We start from the raw sequence: 18,230 nt of genomic DNA on the forward strand, positions 1-18,230 counted from the left end.
AGGGCTATAAGAAGAGAGAGGTATCTTGAGGCGTCGGGGGGAACATGAGGGTTTACTGGGGGATACACATAAAGAATTAAAAAAAAGCCACTTAGATTTTTTAGAGACTACATACTCTTACGATTAAATAGTTATGAGAACAGATCTCTCCTGAGAATTCTGTTCTTTCAGATGGTTAGTTACTGAAAAGCAAGTCACAGTATGCCAGATAGAACAACTCACTCAGGCCCTATGTCACACTGAAAGAGGTTACATTTTATAAGTTTCTTATTCTTCTCTTTCTCCCATTGGACAGGCAGCAGTGGGGCCAATTTATGGAGGGTAGCATCTTGAGAGTGGATGCAAGCACTGATCTCAGGCTTAGACAGCAACTAGGAATGTAATGAGTTAGTGACAGAGCCTTATCTTCTCCTCTAGAGTGACAGCTTTTATTTCCTGAAAAGGAACCCATCTCCAGGCCCCCAATGCAAACTACTAGTGTCTGCTCCCTCAGCACCAACTCCAATGGAACTAACCACCTACTTAAGTGATTTGTTGGAAAGTTCCAGATCTCCTCCTGGACTTCACAGAAACAGCCTAAAACACAGAGTTTAAAATGTGTGTAATACCTGACAAACGTAGGGCATTTCTCCAGGCTTGTGGGTATCCTTCATATGCTGCAAGAACATTGGCTCACTCTCAAATGCCCATTCACAAATCTTGCACTTCGCTGTAACAGGAAAGAAAAGCAAAGTAACAGTTAAAACCCCCACAATACAAAAGTTGCAGTGAATGACTTTGAAATCAGATAATATCATCCCTTTAAAGGACGCAAAATATTACTAGTTCTCTCCTCTTGGATCTGGGGCATGTGATTTAAATCAATCTATTCTATCTATTCTCAGCATCTTCTGGAAGGCATCACCAATACCAACTGAGCAGGGAGTAAAAGAGAAGGTTACTCACCTTGCAGTAACTGAGGTTCTTTGAGATGTGTGTCTTTGTGGGTGCTCCACTCCAGGTGATGGTGGGTCCCGGCGCCGTTGATCAGAGATCTTTGGTAGCAGTGCCTGGTCAGGACGTGCTCAGCTGCTGTCTTGCAGTCTCGTTAGAGTCTGCCTGAGCGTGCACGTCCCACACACCCCTCAGTTCCTTCTCTACCGTGGAGAAGTCAGAACAGTACTCCAAAGTAGAGAGGAGAGGGGCAGGGAGTGAAGCATCCACAGGGACACCTCAGTTACTGCAAGATGAGTAACCTTCTCTTCTTCTTCAAGTACTGTTGGGTGCTTCACTGCAGGTGAATGTGAAGCAGTACCCACCATGGCTGGTGGGACTTGGAGTTGCAGTGGTGATGACTGTACACAGTACTGTGTGGCCTACTATGGTGTCTGCCGTGGTATCCTGCGTGATAGCATAATGTTTGGTAAATGTGTGTTCAGATGTCCATGTGGCCGCCTTACAGATATCAGGAATAGGTACACTATGGAGGAAGGCAACGTATGTTGACATAGCTCGAGTAGAATGAGTTCTGATGCCTTTGGGTGGCTGGGCTTTCTGAATATGGTAACAGGTTCTGATGCAATCAGAGATCCACTTGGAAAGGCATTGCTTAGAGAGAGCCGCATCCTTCAATCTCTTGGTAGTGGAGACAAATAGCCGTGAGGACTTACAAAATGGTTTAGTCCTGTCTAGATAAAAGGCGATTGCTCGTCTGATGTTGAGGATATGTAGAGCCGCTTTGTGCGGAGTCTCATGAGGTTTGGGATAGAATGCAGGTAAGTATATCGGTTGGTTAAGGTGGACACCACCTAAAAGAGAAATTTAGCGTGGAATCACAGGGTAACTTTATCTTTAGAGAAGGTTGTGTAGGGAGGGTAGGCCATCAGGGTGCATATTTCCCCTACTCTCCTTGCTGATGCTATAGCAACCAAGAAAGCTACCTTCATAGACATGTGGTGAAGAGATTAGGTAGCTAAGGACTCGAAGGGAGGTTTCGTAAGACCACAAAGAACTAGGTTGAGATTCCAGGCAGCTGCCGATGGACAAATCTCAGGGTAGAGATTTTGCAGGTCCGTGAGAAAGCATTTTATTGTGGGTTGGGAAAAGAGTGAATATCCGTCCAGCAAATCATGGAAGGTGATGAGGGTTCTGATGGAGCTGAGCAAGAGCCTGTCCTGTTTTAGTTTCGAAAGATAGTCTAGGATGTTAAGGAGGGTCCCGGTATGGGGTGTCAAGTGTTTATGGGAGCACCACGCAGAGAAGCATTTCCACTTTTGCAGGTAAGTCTTACAAGTGGAGTCTTTTCTACTATGCAGCAGGACATATCCGACTTGCTCAGACCAGCCTAGGTCGTGGATCTGGAATCATGGAATTATGCCGTCAGGTGGAGTTTCCGGAGCTGCGGATGAAGAAGCTGGCTTGAGAAAGCAGATCTGGTCTGTTGGGGAGAGTCTGTGGAGGACAGATGGACATGTGGAGCATGCCTGTCTCGGACAAGCCAGGGCAATAAGTATGACCCGGGTCTTATTTCTGATCTTGCGTAGAACCCTGTGTATCAGAGGGATCAGTGGAAAGGAGTACATGAGAGAGTTGTTCCACAGGATGAGGAAAGCGTCTCCTAGGGATGCAGTCCCAAATTCCACTCTGGAGCAAAATAGGTGGCATTTGCAATTCTGGATTGTGCCAAAGAGGTCAATCAATGAGGTGCCCCAGTGGCAGAAGAGCTGTTGTAGTATCGTAGCTTGCAAGTAGGGTGGAATAGTTTGCAATTCTGAATTGCAGAGTGGAGTAGGTATAGACCTTGTGGCGCAAGAGGTCAAGGCATTTGAGGTCCTTGTCTTGTGAGGTGGGCCAGTAGTGCGTCTGTTTCGTCCTGTGTGTCGCTGCGTTCACTACAACAGAATTCGGTTGTGGACAGGAAAATAAGAAGTCTATGTCCTTAGCAGGAACATAATATTTATGTTCAGCCTTTTTGCAAGTCGGTGGGATAGAGGCTGGAGTCTGTCAGAGGGTATCAGCTGGTTCTAGGAGTGCTTCATTTATGGGGAGCGTGATCTTTGAGGGCGCAGAGGGTTGGAGGATTTTGAGGAGTCTGTATTGCGTCTCCTGGACCTCCTTTAAAGGGATGTCCTGGCTGAAAAGTTCTTGGAATTGTTTAAAGTCATCCACATTCTGTTGAGGTGGAGGCATGAGGGCTCCCTCTGGAGCTGATGGAGAGTTAGGTGTCGGTGAATCAGGGTATGGTCCATAGCCCACCTCTTCGGGGAGTGTGTGTGTGTGGGAGGGGCAGGGGGTTCAGGCGCTCTAGAAGTAAACGAAGCTAGAGATAGAGGCATGGAAGAAGCTTGTGGTCTGGTGGAAGCAGCATGAAGACGAGTGGCAGCAGGAGCTGGCCAGGGTACCACTGAGGCCAAGGCATGGGATAAGAGAAGTTAGGTGCTGCCCACAGGATGGGGAGGCGGCGAAGTAGGGAAACTGAGGCTGGTGAGCCGTGACCTACGGTGCAAAAGGTTCCGGTGGAGGAGAAGATGCAGGTGAGGAGAACTCTGCCTGCTGCTGCATATCAGGCTCACTGTCAGTGAAGGTAGCCAGGTGGCTGGTCAAAGAGTGAGCGCTGTGTGTCAAGGAACGGAGAGTCAGGCTGAGGGGCCCCTGAGATGTTGTCCTGACTTAAGAATTGCTGCTGCTGCTCCCTGGGCTGTGATTCTGCTGAGCGTGATCTGTGTTTGGTGCTGCAGGCCGTTTGTAGGCGCCCTGCGGGAAGGTCCCTGCCTCTGCGCTCCACGGGAGCCATGGCTGAGATGCTGGGAAGGTCGGAGGCGCCTGCCTTCGGCGCTGTCAGCACTAAGGGTAAGGATCTCGCAAGAGACCCTTTACCCTTTTTAAAGTCTCTGGATGGAGACAGTTGGGCTTCCTGCCTCTTCGCATGAGAGGGTGAAGCCGCACTCCCAATTGGTTCGGACCTGGCTAGGGAGCATGAGGGAGAGAGTTTGCTATTGCCCGTCTCCATAAGTGGCTGTAGGGATTTCTCCATCAGGACCATTTTCAGCCGCAGGTCCCTGTCACGACAAGCCCTTGTTTTGAGGCTGGTACAATGGACACAAATGGCAGGAACGTTTGTCTCGCTGAGGCACTTCACACATCATGAGTGTCTGTCGGACTGTGGTAGAATCTTTATAGGAATCACATTTCTTAAATCCTGAAGACCCTGGCGTTATTGCACTAGGAATGCCGGGGACAGTGTCTCAACGGGAGACAAACTTGAGGAAAAAGAAGGGGTTTTTTTGTTGTTTTTTTTTAAACTAGTTAACTATTCTAAAGGAAGGGAAATAACTGGGATGTTACCAACTATTTCTATGTCTTTGCACTTGTTTCCTTCAGAGACCAGGGGAGAGGATCAGCACTGCCCCGAGTCCCGTCTTCAGCCGAGGACGGTTGAGAAGGAACTGAGGAGGGTGTGGGATCCGCACTCTGGCAGACTTTAACGAGACCGTGAGATAGCAGCTGAGCACGTGTCCGCCGACCAGCCACTGCTACCAAACATCTCCGATCAAGGGCACTGGGACGCACCATCACCTGGAGTGGAGCACCCACAGGGACAGCACTCAAAGAAGAACTGAGTCGTCAAAGAACATGGAAAAGATCCATTTTCCTTTGGCCCAGGCCAATGCTGCACTGTTTCCAAAAATATATTTTTGATCGGATTAGTTTAAGCATCATCTGAAGTCTATTTGGTAACCCCTATGTGAAATGAATTTGAAAGGTCACAACTAAGCTTAGAATAACAGAGACTTGGTGGGGTAACTGACATGACTGGCCCACTGTCATGGATGGGTAAAAACTGTTCAGGAAGGACAGGCAGCGGAGAAAAGGTGGAAGAGTTGCACTGTATGTAAGGGAGCAGTATGATTGTTCAGAGCTCCAATATGAAACTGGAGAAAAGTCTGTTGAGAGTCTTTGGGTTAAGTTTAGAAGTGACAGCAGAAAGGGTGATGTCATGGTGGGCGTCTGCTATAGACCACCAGACCAGGAGAATGAGTTAGACAAGGCTTTCTTCAGACAATTAACAGAAGTTTCCAGATCACAGGCCCTTGTTCTCATGAGAGACTTCAATTTCCCTAACATCTGCTGGGACAGCAATAGAGCAGTGCACGGACAATCCAGGAAGCTTTTAGAGCGTGATGGGGACAACTTTGTGGCGCAAATGCTGGAGGAACCAACTAGAGGCCGTGCTCATCTTTACCTGCTGCTCACAAACAGGGAAGAATTGGTAGGGGAAGTAGAAATGGATGGCAATCTGGGCAGCAGTGCCCATGAGATGGTCGAGTTCAGGATCCTGACAAAAGGAAGAAAGGAGAGCAGCAGAATACAGACCCTGGACTTCAGAAAAGCAGACTTTGACTCCCTCAGGGAACTGATGGGCAGGATCCCCTGGAAGACTAATCTGAGGGGGAAAGGAGTCCAGGAGAGCTGGCTGTATTTTAAAGAAGCCTTATTGAGGGCGCAGGAACAAACCATCCCGATGTGCAGAAAGAAAAGCAAATATGGCAGGCAACTGGCTTGACTTAACAGAGAAATCTTCAGTGAGTTTAAACACAAATAGGAAGCTTACAATAAGTGTTAACTTGGACAGATGACTAGGGAGGAGTATAAAAATATTGCTAAGCATGCAATTGGAGTTGCAGCTAGCAAGGGATGTGAAAGGTAACAACATGGGTTTCTATAGGCATGTTAGCAACAAAAAGGGTTCAGGGAAAGTGTGGGATCCTTACTGAATGCGGGAGGCGACCTAGTGACAGATGATGTGGAAAAGGCTGAAGTTCTCAATGCTTTTTTTGCCTCAGTCGTCACAGACAAGGTCAGCTCCCAGATTGCTGCACTGGGCAGCACAGCATGAGGAGGAGGTGAGCAGCCCTCAGTAGTGAAAGAACAGGTTAAGGACTATTTAGAAAAGCTGGACATACACAAGTCCATGGGGCTGGATGCAATGCATCCAAGGGTGCAGAGGGAGTTTGCTGATGTGATTGCAGAGCCATTGGCCATTATCTTTGAAAACTCATGGTGATTGGCGGAGGTCCCGGACGACTGGAAAAGGCAAATAAATATAGTGCCTATCTTTAAAAAAAAGAGAAGGAGGAGAATCCGGGGAAACTACAGATCAGTCAGCCTCACCTCAGTTTCTGGAAAAATCATGGAGCAGGTCTTCAAGGAATCCATTCTGAAGCACTTGGAGGAGAGGAAGGTGTCAGGAACAGTCAACATAGATTCACCAAGGGCAAGTCATGCCTGACCAACCTGACTGCCTTCTGTGATGAGATAACTGGCTCTGTGGCTATGGGGAAAGCGGTGGACATGACATATTTTGTCTTTAGCAAAGCTTTTGATATTGTTTCCCACAGTATTTTTGCCAGCAAGTTAAAAAAGTATGGATTGGATGAATGGACTATAAGGTAGATAGAAAGCTGGCTAGATCAGCGGGTTCAACGGGTAGTGATCAATGATTCCATGTCTAGTTGGTATCAAGCGGAATGCACCAAGGGTCAGTCCTGGGGCCGGTTTTGTTCAATATCTTCATTAATGATCTGGAGGATGGCATGGATTGCACCCTCAGCAAGTTTGCAGATGACACTAAACTGGGAGGGAGTGGTAGATAAGCTGGAGGGTAGGAATAGCATACAGTGGGACCTACACAAATTAGAGAATTGGGCCAAAAGAAATCTGATGAGGTTCAACAAGGACAAGTGCAGAGTCCTGCACTTAGGAAGGGAAGCTCACGCACTGCTACAGAATAGGGAATAAGTGGCGCAGGTAGCATTCTGCAGAGAGCTGGGATTAAGGGATGAGAAGCTATATATACGTGGATTGTTGAATGAGGGACGCAGCATGCGGCTGGCATTAGTAAAGCACGGCAGTGATTGAGCAAGTGACTTATTACACCTATTTAGATGGAGGAGCAAATTGGGATTGTGCCCAGTTTTGGCCACCATAGAGAAGGATGTGAACAAATTGGAGAAGTCAGAGAGAGCAAAAAATATTAGGATGGCTGGGAGCAATGATGATAAGAAGAGCGATGGGAATTGGGCTTATCTAGTCCGCAAGGAAATGAGGGGATTCGATAGCAGTGTCAACTAATTGAAGGGGGTTCAAAGAGGAAGGTGCTAGGCGGTTCTAAGTGGTGGACTGACGAACAATGGAGCAATGGGTCTCAATTGAGGTGGGGGAGGTTGGTGGAATTAGTAAGACGTATTTCACTAGGAGGGTGGTGAAGCACTGGAATGGGCTACCTAGGGAGGTGGTAGAATCTCCTTTGTTAGAGGTTTTTAAGGGCTGGCTTGACAAAGCCCTGGCTGGGATGATTTAGTTGGGGTTGTTCTTGCTTTGAGCAGGGGGTTGGAGTAGATACCTCCTGAGGTCTCTTCCAATCCTAATCCTTTTGTGATTCTAAGCTTCTAATGGACAAGTGTCCTGTTGTCATTCAGAATAGACCAAAGAAAGAACATAAGACTTGTGTGGAAACAACAGTCCCATCATGCTTTGCAGGTAAAATAAAGCTAACTTTAAGGAGTGGAATTTTACTAAGCATAACATTTGGCATGTTTTGAAATTTTTGTGACAGATATTTTAGCAATACATTAGCCACAAAATGCATGCAAGATGTGTAACGACTACCATTGTCCAAAGAAAGGTATAAACAATGACTAGTCATCAGGTTTTAAGACAGCTGAAAAGTTACAAGATATTGAGTAAAGGCATAGTACCTGAACTTTCTCATCTCACAAAGTGGCACTGGTGTGGGGAAACACATCTTATGTGTATAAACTGAGGACTTCAGTCTGCTTTCACCTGCACTAGATTTGTTTTATTGTTTAAAAGACTATATAACGAGCCCTCAATAAAAGCTCCGTGGATCTACCTTAGCTCAGAATTTCATTCCTTTAGGAGGTTCACATCAGAACCTAAACATTATCTGATTATCATTGTTTTGGGTCTTGACAATGAAATCGCTTTGGACTAATACTACAAGTTAGTTTGAACTTTTGCAGGCATGCAAAATAATTTAATTCCACGTAACCCCACATCACAAACTGCATCATGATGGCATGGTCCCAGAATGGACAGACCTCTTCCTCCAGAGACTTGTACTGAAATCTTGAAATAAACAAACAAACCCCCGCTACCACCACTTACTGGTTGATTCATAGGGACTATGAACGTTCTCTAAGTGGCACTGCAGCTGGAAGGGGGTGGAGAACTGCCTGTAACAGTGCTGGCAAATAGTATGGACATCTACTTCCCCATTCTGCTGATCTAGTTCAACATGGTGTTTCATATGATTCATAAACCTGAAGGAGAACAGAGAGTATGTGAACATAAATGCAAAAACATTCACATTCATAACAACCCTGGAAATGGTGTGAACCAGACACTTTTACATTGGTTATTTTTGGCATTGCTTTCACTAGTAGCAAAAACATTTATTTTCAAATAGCTAACTAAAATAACTGCATTTTTGGCATAGTATTAAAATACTCTCTTCTCACTAACCCTACCAAAACCAGGTCTGACATGATGGCAACACTCCCTCCATCAAAGAGAGATGGACATGACGTTCTTCACTCTGTGGCCCAGAGATGTTTCAACAGAAGTTTATTCAGCCCCTGGATAGCAGGATACATCTGACTCTGCTCTCTAACTGTCACTGAAGAAGCAGCATCAAGAGGATAACAACTAAAATTCTCCATCTGCCATAACAAAGCATATCAGCTCAAAGTCAAATTTTAATACTACTGTAGCAACAAGACACTAAATGTGCATTGTACAATCTGTTCCACCTCTTCTCTTCAGCTCTCATGTTCAAACTCAACTGGATAAAGCAGTGGAGAACACTCTATAGTGGTTTCCTAGGGAGTCGACTAGTGGTGAGTTAATAGAACTTTTAACATCTGTAATTTCTGATTAGGACTCAGGATTCTATTATTTTAGCCCAGAGGTTCCCAAACTGTGGGCCGTGGCCCACCAGACAGTCCTGGATGGTCTACTGGCACAGCCATTGGTGGAGTCTGGAGAGGACACTGGAGTTTGTGAAGCCGACAGTGACAGAGGGGCAGCCGATGATGGCCCCTGCTCAGTGCTAGAGGAGCCCAGCACCCCCAGCAGGTGGCAATAGGCAACGTGGAGCTGCTGTGCGGTGAGCAAGAAGGGGCTGGTCCTGAGAGGTGGCAGTTCCCAGAGTGGCTGGAGGGTTTGTGGTTGTTCCCGCTCCAAGCCACCACATCCACAATCCATAGCTGTCAGGACTCCTGGAGTATCAGCTCCACGGCTCCCCCAGTAACCAGGGTACAGCAGTGCTGTTCTGTTTCCTCCTGGACAATGACCACAGATAATGGCTGGGTCTGACCCAAGCACCTGCCTCTGCCCAGCACTGGCACCCCCTCCCGAGCCTCTCTCCTGTTCCTAGGCAGGGGGTGCCAGTGAAGCACACAAGGGTGCTGGGTGGGTGATGGGGCAAGGCTGCCAGATGACAAGCTCAAGGCACTCAATGGGCTGCAGAGGCGGAGGGTGTCAGTGGAGGCTGGCTGTGGCACCTGCCAGGCCCCTTCACCCTTTTGCTGGCCCTGCTCCCTGCTGAGGCAAGGGGTCGCGCACGCTCCATGGTGCCCTCTCCCTGGTAGATGCGTGGCGGCCACACTGCATGCTAGACAGCCCCTTGCCTCATTTCCCATTTGATCACTCTGAGGGGACAATGGCTCACCTGCCTGGTGGGTGAGGTGGGAGGGAGCACTATCTAACTCTATACGTTGATGGTAGGGAGGGCATAATTTAAAGGTTCAGCCGCACCCTGAACAGCTCAAGTCATACCCCCTGCACCTCCTGAAAAGCAGCGGGAGGTGCTAATAGTGGACCGCAGTGCCTACTGCAGCTGCAGGAGGGCCTCAGGGAAAAATGTTTGGGAACTCTGTTCTAGCCAAAAGAGTTCTGGGTTCCGTTCCCAGCTCTCTGCCAATGACTCATCGTGTGATCATGGGCAAATCATTTCACCTCTCCATGCCTCTGTTTCTGACTTATGTACCCTATAAGGGGAGCTTTGGAACTTAATTGATTGACACAGTAACTCACTTTGAGATGTGCAGATTCAAGAACTGTGAGGTATAGTTATGGGGGCATGTGGCATTCCTCTTACCGTATGTTGTTCTTTAGCCTCTTGGTGCAGTGTGGACACCGGAAGGATGTTGGAACCTTGGGGAAGTTCAAAAGTTGAGTCACTTTGCCACCATCCCTGCCATAGTAGAAATCATCTACCAACATGATGAGTTTGCTCTGGGACGAGTCACCTGCATTTTCACTTTGCTCTGGAGCTTTAACGGGTGGAGACAATGCAGGGATAGGTGTGGAGGAGGGCGGTGAAGCAACAGCTGCAGTTTTTTCTGGAGATGGAGGCTTTGTAGGCTGAATATTTGTTTCAGGTTCCAGGGATTTTCCTTTCTTGAGGAATTCAACCATTTCAGGGCAGCAGTACTTCAGGAAAAAGAAAAGCCACACTAATGATTAGATTGTACATAACAGTTCTTATATCACTGCACATTCAACATGGGCTGTGACCTCATTGGTTCGCACAAGCTAAGTAGGCTGGGCCTCATGAGAGCTGGGATAGGAGCCCACCAAGCAACCTTCTGGAAGTTGTGAGGTGAATGCTCTTCCCTCCAAGTCAGTATGGCTGGGTGAGACTGGTGCTAGGAGGGGCAGTGCTAGTGGAAGGAGAGTCCTTTCTAACAAGATATAAAACGAGGTACTGCCTACCTGGAGTTATTAAAGATCCTGTGGCAGATTTTCCATTCCCCCATCAGATTGTCCTACCCAAGCCCCTTCTGTGAGGGAGAACACTGTTCTTCAGTATTGCCCTATACGATCAACAGTAGTGACTAATGAATTCTTCGTCTCAGAATGGTTACTTACACACATATGTCCTCTTAAAGCCTCAGTCACTCGAAATTGGGCATTGCATCTTGGGCAGACTTTCCGGCCACCATCTTGTAAATCAAATGTGGGGACAGGAGAAGAGCTGACTGTAATAACAATAACAATAATAACAACAATAATAAAAAACTGGATAAGCCAGAACTGGAATCTGATACTACCCCTACATTTCAATAAAAACTTGGACGTAACTTTTGGCCCTATTGAAAATGATTCATTTCAAGAGTAATAACGTTAACTGCTAACAGGACTTCAGAGGAGAGGTATGAAAATGTGCAGATTTATGACAGCTCATAGGAGATACACTGCACTCTCAGCATTCCCCAGAACACAGTCACTGGTGTCCTAAGAACTTCCTGATAAACATCTTGCAGCTAAAATCATCTTCTCCCACTACTCCAATCACACTCCACTCTCCCTGTATCCTTTCATTGACTTCCTGCTTCCATCCACATCAAGTTCAAACTCCTTGTCCTCACCTCCAAACCTGGGCAGAAGTCCAGAATCTCGATGGTACAAAAGGTGGCTTAAAGCCAACTTTTGCCTCACTCCCACTGAGATGTGCCTTCTGTGCAGAAGTAGCAGCACAAAAGCTGCCCCTCTGCATGTCTGTAAAGAGCTCTGTATGCCCATGGCAATATGTAAATAATAATTCTAACAATGGCAGCATGTGTATCAATAACACCACATACATAGTAATAAATATAAAGAGTAATCAGGAACTCACATGATAAATAGAGAACGCTCACTAGGAAAAACTTTAGGGCAATAAAGACATGAAATTCAATTGTATAGCTGTTTAACATGTCTGTTTCCCCTTTTATATGCAATCTAGATAACATGCTTAGTTACTTGTTTTCTGCGTCAGAAATTGAGTGTTAGGAACATCTTCAAAAGTCTGTGCTTTCACCAGAATCTAGAAGGCTGCCACAGACCATACCTTTCAGCGATGAGGATGACGACTCTGAAACACTGGATCTTTGGGAACCATGTGCAGGGCTGCTATTAGAAACCACAAGGGGACCAGGGCTCTGGCCTAATGAAGGAATGGTATTCAGTGTGTTCACCAGCTTAGCAACCTCGTTGCTGTTCTCTCCAGTTACTCCAGGTCTCTTCACAGTCACAAAGCTTGCAATGCTCACTGCCAACAGAAGGGACAAAAAAAAAAAAAAATTTAGGAACACAGGATCTGATATACCAGGCAAGACCCCTCATCTATCATGTCCTACATCCTGATAGATCAGATCAGACCATGGATCCAACATGTCCCCCATCATCTATTGTACCACATAAGACCATTAGTCCATCAGTTCTGGTATCCTGACTTTGACCGTGATCAATACCTGATTCACCAGAGATGTACAAGGAGGGTTGGAGGAGGACAACACCCTTCTGACCCCCTCCAGCAATCAGCTTACACCATGAAACACGAGATTTGTCCTATGAATAACTGTACATGTTATTGATTGTTATAAAAATTATCCACACCCCTTTTCTGAATCTTACTGCAGTATTTGATTCTGACCTCCTAAATGTAATTACATTGTCTGGACCTCTTGCTGAAAGAAGCAGTATTATTATTTGTTCTAAAAGTTGTTTCCCATTACTTTTGAACAATCCATCATTCTTGTATTATTGGACATGATAAAAAAGCAATGACTAATTTCCGTTGTATCCTTCTTAATCTTAAAAACAGCTTCATATACAATCTTTCAAAACACACAAATAAGCAACACTCTGCGTTTCTTAGGGTCTTTCATGTGAGTATCTCAAAACATTTTACAAACACAAATTAGTTAATTCTCATACCCATCTGGGATACATGGAAGGATTATCCTCATTTTACAGATGGGTAAACTGGGGCACAGAGCAGTTAAGTGACTTGCTCACAGTCACGCAGTGCGTCAGTGACAGAGTCAGGAATAGAATCCAGGACTCCCACTCCCATACTCTAGCCACTAGGCCACATATTTGAAAATCAAGTTATAAACACTTGAGTCCCCACTGCTTTCCCATGGGAGATCTTACCTAATTTGGGGTTAGTAGCTTGACTGGATTGCCCTGGCTGCTGCACAGTTAACTGTCCAAGTGTTGTTGGCTGCGTTGAAGTAGGAGTTGTGGAGGTGCTGGGAGTGGACTTACTTTGCTGTTGTGCCTGGGACTGTGGTACAGTGCTTCTGATGGTAAGCGTGGCCGGAATGACCGTAGTGAAAGTGTTGGTAGTGGGTCGGACTGGCATGGTTGTACCTGGTCTCACCTGGGCCATTTGAGAGAAAACCTGAGGAACTCCAACGGTTGGTTTAACGAACTGGGTACCTGGGGCTTCAAAAAGAACAGAAAACCTGGTTAGATCCTATGCTCCCACTTGATGTGTCAGATATCTAACCGCTTGTTTCCCAGCAGCACTGAGCTCCCACAACTCCCACTAACTTCAGTGGAGATTATGAATGCTCAGCACCTTTTAAAATAGTTTCACTTTCCAAGATGAGTGAAATGCAAAAGGAAACATCAGACAGTGAAAATGACATTTTCATATTCTTCCCTTTTTAATAATTTTGGGTGGGATTTTCCAAAGTAGCACAGTTTCCAATGGGACTCATACTCTTAGTCATACAGACCCTGATCCTGAAAACTCTTACACATGTGCTTAGCTTTACTGCTGTGAGTGAGACTACTCACAGTAGGAAAGTGTTCGCAGGACCAGGGGCTTAGGTGCTTAAGACAAATCCCACTCTTCAAGGGCTACTGGAAACACAGACAAGGAAACAAATTTCAATATATAATATTTTTAGTTTATGTTTCTTTAGTTGGATAAATGCTAAACAACAGATTTCTACCACATGCCCATTTAGTCTGTTTCAGTGGATACATTGCTTACCTGGGACTAGGGTAATGGGTCTAACCGTTTGGCCTTGCTGTACGTTCAGAACAATTCCAACCTGATTCATTGTGTTTTGTACAGGCCGGACATTCCTTACTGGAAATCCCTGCATTTAAAAGGCAAAATTATCTTTAACATATTTATTTCAACAAACCAAAAATAGAGATAATCAGTGTGATGTTTACCTATCACAATGTGGTGTTAGTTTCTGAATGGTCTTCCCAAATTACTTCTTTGAGGTTTGCTAGGTATGTTTAGGAATGGAAGAGACAAATTCAGCAACCACAGGAGAACCAGTATTTGGTTAGTATGGAGTCTTTGCATCAATTTCAGCTGGCATTAGATCAGACCCTATATTTGCAAAGTCATAAATCCGATTTCTCTTCCAGTAGAAATCTGCTCAAAAACATCCTCTAACCACAGTTCCCCTCCCACCCACCCCAAAAAGGTAAAGGTGAATGAAGAATTTTCATATTGACAGCACTAGTCAGAGTAAGTCATATGAAGTTATCAGAGTGACAAACTGATATAAAGTATTAGCCAAGGCTGGCTATTCTTCCAAGCATTTTTATTCTCTGTTTTCCACAAGGTGTTTGTGGGTTTGTTATTAAAATAAAACTAACAAACAGAACTGACTGATCTAAGAGCCCAGGCTCCTCTGTGCCAGTCAATGGACCACCACCATCCCCTTGTTTTGCCATAAGTATTGATAAAAAGGACTTTAAATATAAAAGTGACAAGTATATCATTACAGAAGTACTTAGAAGTACAAATATATTGTAGAAATAATACTTCTGCATTTATAGGTAAAAATACAAGTGCAAGTACTTTCAATGCCTGTATTCTCTGGCCAATATATGAACAACTACCTAAATAATATAAGCACATAGTTGAAGAGAAAGAAAAAGAACAACAATCAAACTTTATTTATATACAGAAAAGAGAATGGAACAACAATGAAAAAAAATCACTTAAAATGTAAACAAATTTCCTTTCCATGATATCATTTTTTTATATATATATTATGTACAAACAGCAGCTCATTCGATGAAATGGTCATTTTCTTCAACAACAGTAGACTCTTGAACATATCATCCTGAAGACAGTTCCTTCTTGGCAATAAGATTTGTCTAGCGCTACTGAATAATCTTCCCACTGGAGCACCCTGACTGGCAGGGTAGTATTACATTTGATAAAAAGTTTAATAACTACTGGATATTTTTTCAGTTGATCAAATTCACGAGATGGATCACTGAGGAGTTGCATACCAACAATTCTTAAGTGGGAGTCAGATGCCCCCGACCATCAAAGCAGTAGAAATTAGTGGGATCTCTGGATGTTGTCGGTTGATCTGTAGGCTTTGGTAGGCTGTCACAACAAACCATATCATGTAAAAAGAACTTCCTCTGAAATTTTTCTCTCCATCTGATTCAGCAGCCAACGCAACTTTAAAAAAACTGGTGTAGCACAGAAACAACAACAAATGACTGCACTTTTGTTACTCACAGCTGCATCAAATGTCAAAATACATCCAAACCTTTTCTATAGCCTTCCTTCACATTATATACCAAGCAAGAATTGTATTTTGGAAAAAATGAGTCGAGTCTAGATTTTAGCACAAGTGTGGTAGGCAGAACCACACCATAGAAAGACTAATGTTCTCCTCCCCTTAAGTTTGTCAAGTCCAGTGGCAACTGAGGACATCACCTCGAACAAGTCACCTAGAAATTCCAGCTGTGTTAGAGTGTCTCCCACTGCCAAAATTCTCCATCAGGCATACTGTAAATATGGGGAAAGCTATTGAACTCTGAATTTCATTACGTAGAGGTAGGTGCCTGGTAGGCATTTCTTATCCTATCCTGCAGGGTATGCAGCTACTGGGCTTGTCTTCTCAATGTAGGAGACTGAGAGGTATGTGCCTACCTGCTCTGCCCCCTTCCCTATACTGACGCATCTCTCCAATAGGCTGGACCTGTCGTGACCAATCAGAAATGAAGAGGGCAGAGCCACCACCCTCCCTGGCTGCTGGAACAGCAGGAACAACAGAAAAAAACCCATGGCAGCTGGAACTGAGGGCCTAAAGTGCCCAACCCAGTAGTTTCTGGGGACGAACCAGAATCCAGGAGAGTTTGAAAAAGTACTTGCAGTTTTTTGTTTGTTTTTTTTTAAAGTTATTTATGATTTAGGTACTTTCAACAGTACTTAAATACAAGCACTAAGTACAGAATACATAAAAGTACTTAAGTACAATTATGTAGAGTGCTTCAAAATATTTAAGAATACTTAAGTACTTGGAAACAGAAAACTCACCTGTGTTGTAATGAAGATAGGTTGGCTGCTCACTGGTGAATTAGTAACATGGTTGGCATTCTGCATCACCTGAACAGGTCGTAACACTGGCTGTGTTACCATTGTGCCTAGCCCCGAGGTTGGGTTCTGGGTAAGGATTAGTGGCTGTCCACCCTGCTGAACAAGAGGGTTGCCAGCTGGAAGAAGAAAAACAGAAGTAGCTGTCAAGTAAGATCTGCTTATTTTACACACCTTAAATTTTTCACACAGATTCCTCAGTAACTAGTTTTAGCCTCCACAATTTGAATTAGTTACACTGAACACATTTTAAAATATATTATCCAAAAGATCCACTTCTCCCATGCATCATCATTTTACTAGTCTGCAAATCTGAGATTTGCAAAGCTGTCCAGGGAACTGGGCATCCAAATCCCACAGGTAGTTCTAAAAAATTTCAAAGATGGATTTCTCCTGCCCCCCAGCATAGCTGGTGAACATTGATCCAGCAGCGTAATGAGACTAGAAAAGTCTCCAAGCTAACAAGAAGAGAATTCCCTTGGCACACAGGTATTACTTCAGGGTCAGGTAAACTGTCAGAGGACCTCTCACAAGCCCAGTGTAAGGGCTGTGCCAGGAGAAGAACCACAGTGCACAGGATCACAGAAATTCTGGGCAGCACTGCCAACCATAGGCAGAGATAGCAGCCACAATCATGCTGAGAGCTGCACTGCCCCCTAGAACAAGCCAGTACTGGGAGGGCACAAAAGTGACCTTTGAAACCACCTTAGCCCCTCTTCCTGCTCCTGGACAGTGCTTGTATGTGCTCCACATCCAAGAGACACAGTACACAATCTGACTTTCAGCCTTAATATACAGAAAAATTATTGAACACGTTTGGATCACACTAGAGCAGGGGTCAGCAACCATTCAGAAGTGGTGTGCCGAGTCTTCATTTATTCACTCTAATTTAAGGTTTCGCGTGCCAATAACAAATTTTAACGTTTTTAGCAGGTCTCTTTCTATAAGTCTATAACATATAACATACAACAATAGTTTAGTTAAGTAAATAAGGTTTTTAAAATGTTTAAGAAGCTTGATTTAAAATTAAATTAAAATGCAGAGCCCCCCTGGACCGGTGGCCAGGACCTAGGCAGTGTGAGTACCACCGAAAATCAGCTTGTGTGCGTCCCATAGGTTGCCTACCCCTAGAGTCCTGAGAATATCCTAAAATGCTGTAAGGCCTTTGCCCCTTCCGTTCAGAAACTTTTTTTTTTTTTAAATTAAAGAATGGTAACTCTTTTTTGCCTAGCCTACATGCTGGACTTAAGTCTGTGAAAAAGACAGTATCTTGTGTCCTTTGAATTCAATATCCTAATATTACATGGTATGTGAAATATTCCATCACAATCCCTTTGGTCTCAAAGAGTTATTATGCACCTACCGGGTCTCCTTGAAGGAATACCATTGCCTGTTACTATTACATGCAGTGCTGGTTTTGCTACTATCGTTATAGGTGCCTAACACTTTCCCTTATAAAATGGCATTTTCACTTGCAGTTAATTATGCAAGATTTTGACTGTCCAGGCTAAATTTTTCCATGACAGGTGTTTGCCTCAGGTTGAATTTTTTTAGGAAACTTTCAGCATAAAATGGTTCACCATTTTAGAGAGTGAGATTAAAAGAAAATATATTGTTCTACTCATGTTAGAAAAATTCTTACAGTGTTTTGTTGAGAAGTTCTAGCACCTATTGGCTATGTAGCAGGAACTTTATATTTGCCAGAGGGATGCTCTGGTGCTGAGGATGTGTCTTTTGCCATTCCCATGAAAAAACAAGCATCTGAAAATCTTTATTTGTACATGCTCAACAGAAGTTTGTTAGGCACTGACTCCATTATTCTCCAAAGATTCTGTCTGCACCATCCCCGCACAGCTCCTTTATGTCAACCACAGTGACCATGCACCATTCTCAGAGTGCAACTAAGCATGCTCAGTCTTAGGGCTGCAGGGAACGTAGGGACTTAGCAAGTCTCTCCCTGCAACTGCCCCTCCTGGTACCCAGACGGATGCTGTGGCACCAGAACCGAGAACAGGGAGATGGTTTCTCC

The 18,230-nt window shown here is 44.7% G+C and overlaps 1 protein-coding gene across 12 annotated transcripts in view; it reads right to left on the bottom strand.

Moving 5' to 3' along the window:
* The window catches only part of POGZ (pogo transposable element derived with ZNF domain), a 73,018-nt gene that overhangs the window by 11,485 nt on the left and 43,303 nt on the right, over positions 1-18,230 (bottom strand). For 4 of the 12 annotated variants that reach the window (XM_032768003.2, XM_075071096.1, XM_075071099.1 and 1 more), the window contains 8 exons: positions 16,145-16,320; positions 13,832-13,940; positions 13,096-13,275; positions 11,894-12,094; positions 10,933-11,042; positions 10,160-10,494; positions 8,167-8,321; positions 609-709 (listed from right to left, as the gene is read on the bottom strand). In XM_032768003.2, coding sequence (XP_032623894.1) covers positions 609-709; positions 8,167-8,321; positions 10,160-10,494; positions 10,933-11,042; positions 11,894-12,094; positions 13,096-13,275; positions 13,832-13,940; positions 16,145-16,320 — 1,367 coding nt within the window. Of the gene's footprint in view, positions 1-608; positions 710-8,166; positions 8,322-10,159; positions 10,495-10,932; positions 11,043-11,893; positions 12,095-12,981; positions 13,276-13,831; positions 13,941-16,144; positions 16,321-18,230 lie in introns of all 12 variants that reach the window. The other 8 variants (XM_032767998.2, XM_032767999.2, XM_032768002.2 and 5 more) reach the window with 3 other exon arrangements.

Source organism: Chelonoidis abingdonii, chromosome 11 (genome assembly GCF_003597395.2).
Source record: "Chelonoidis abingdonii isolate Lonesome George chromosome 11, CheloAbing_2.0, whole genome shotgun sequence".
Lineage (NCBI taxonomy): Eukaryota > Metazoa > Chordata > Testudines > Testudinidae > Chelonoidis > Chelonoidis abingdonii.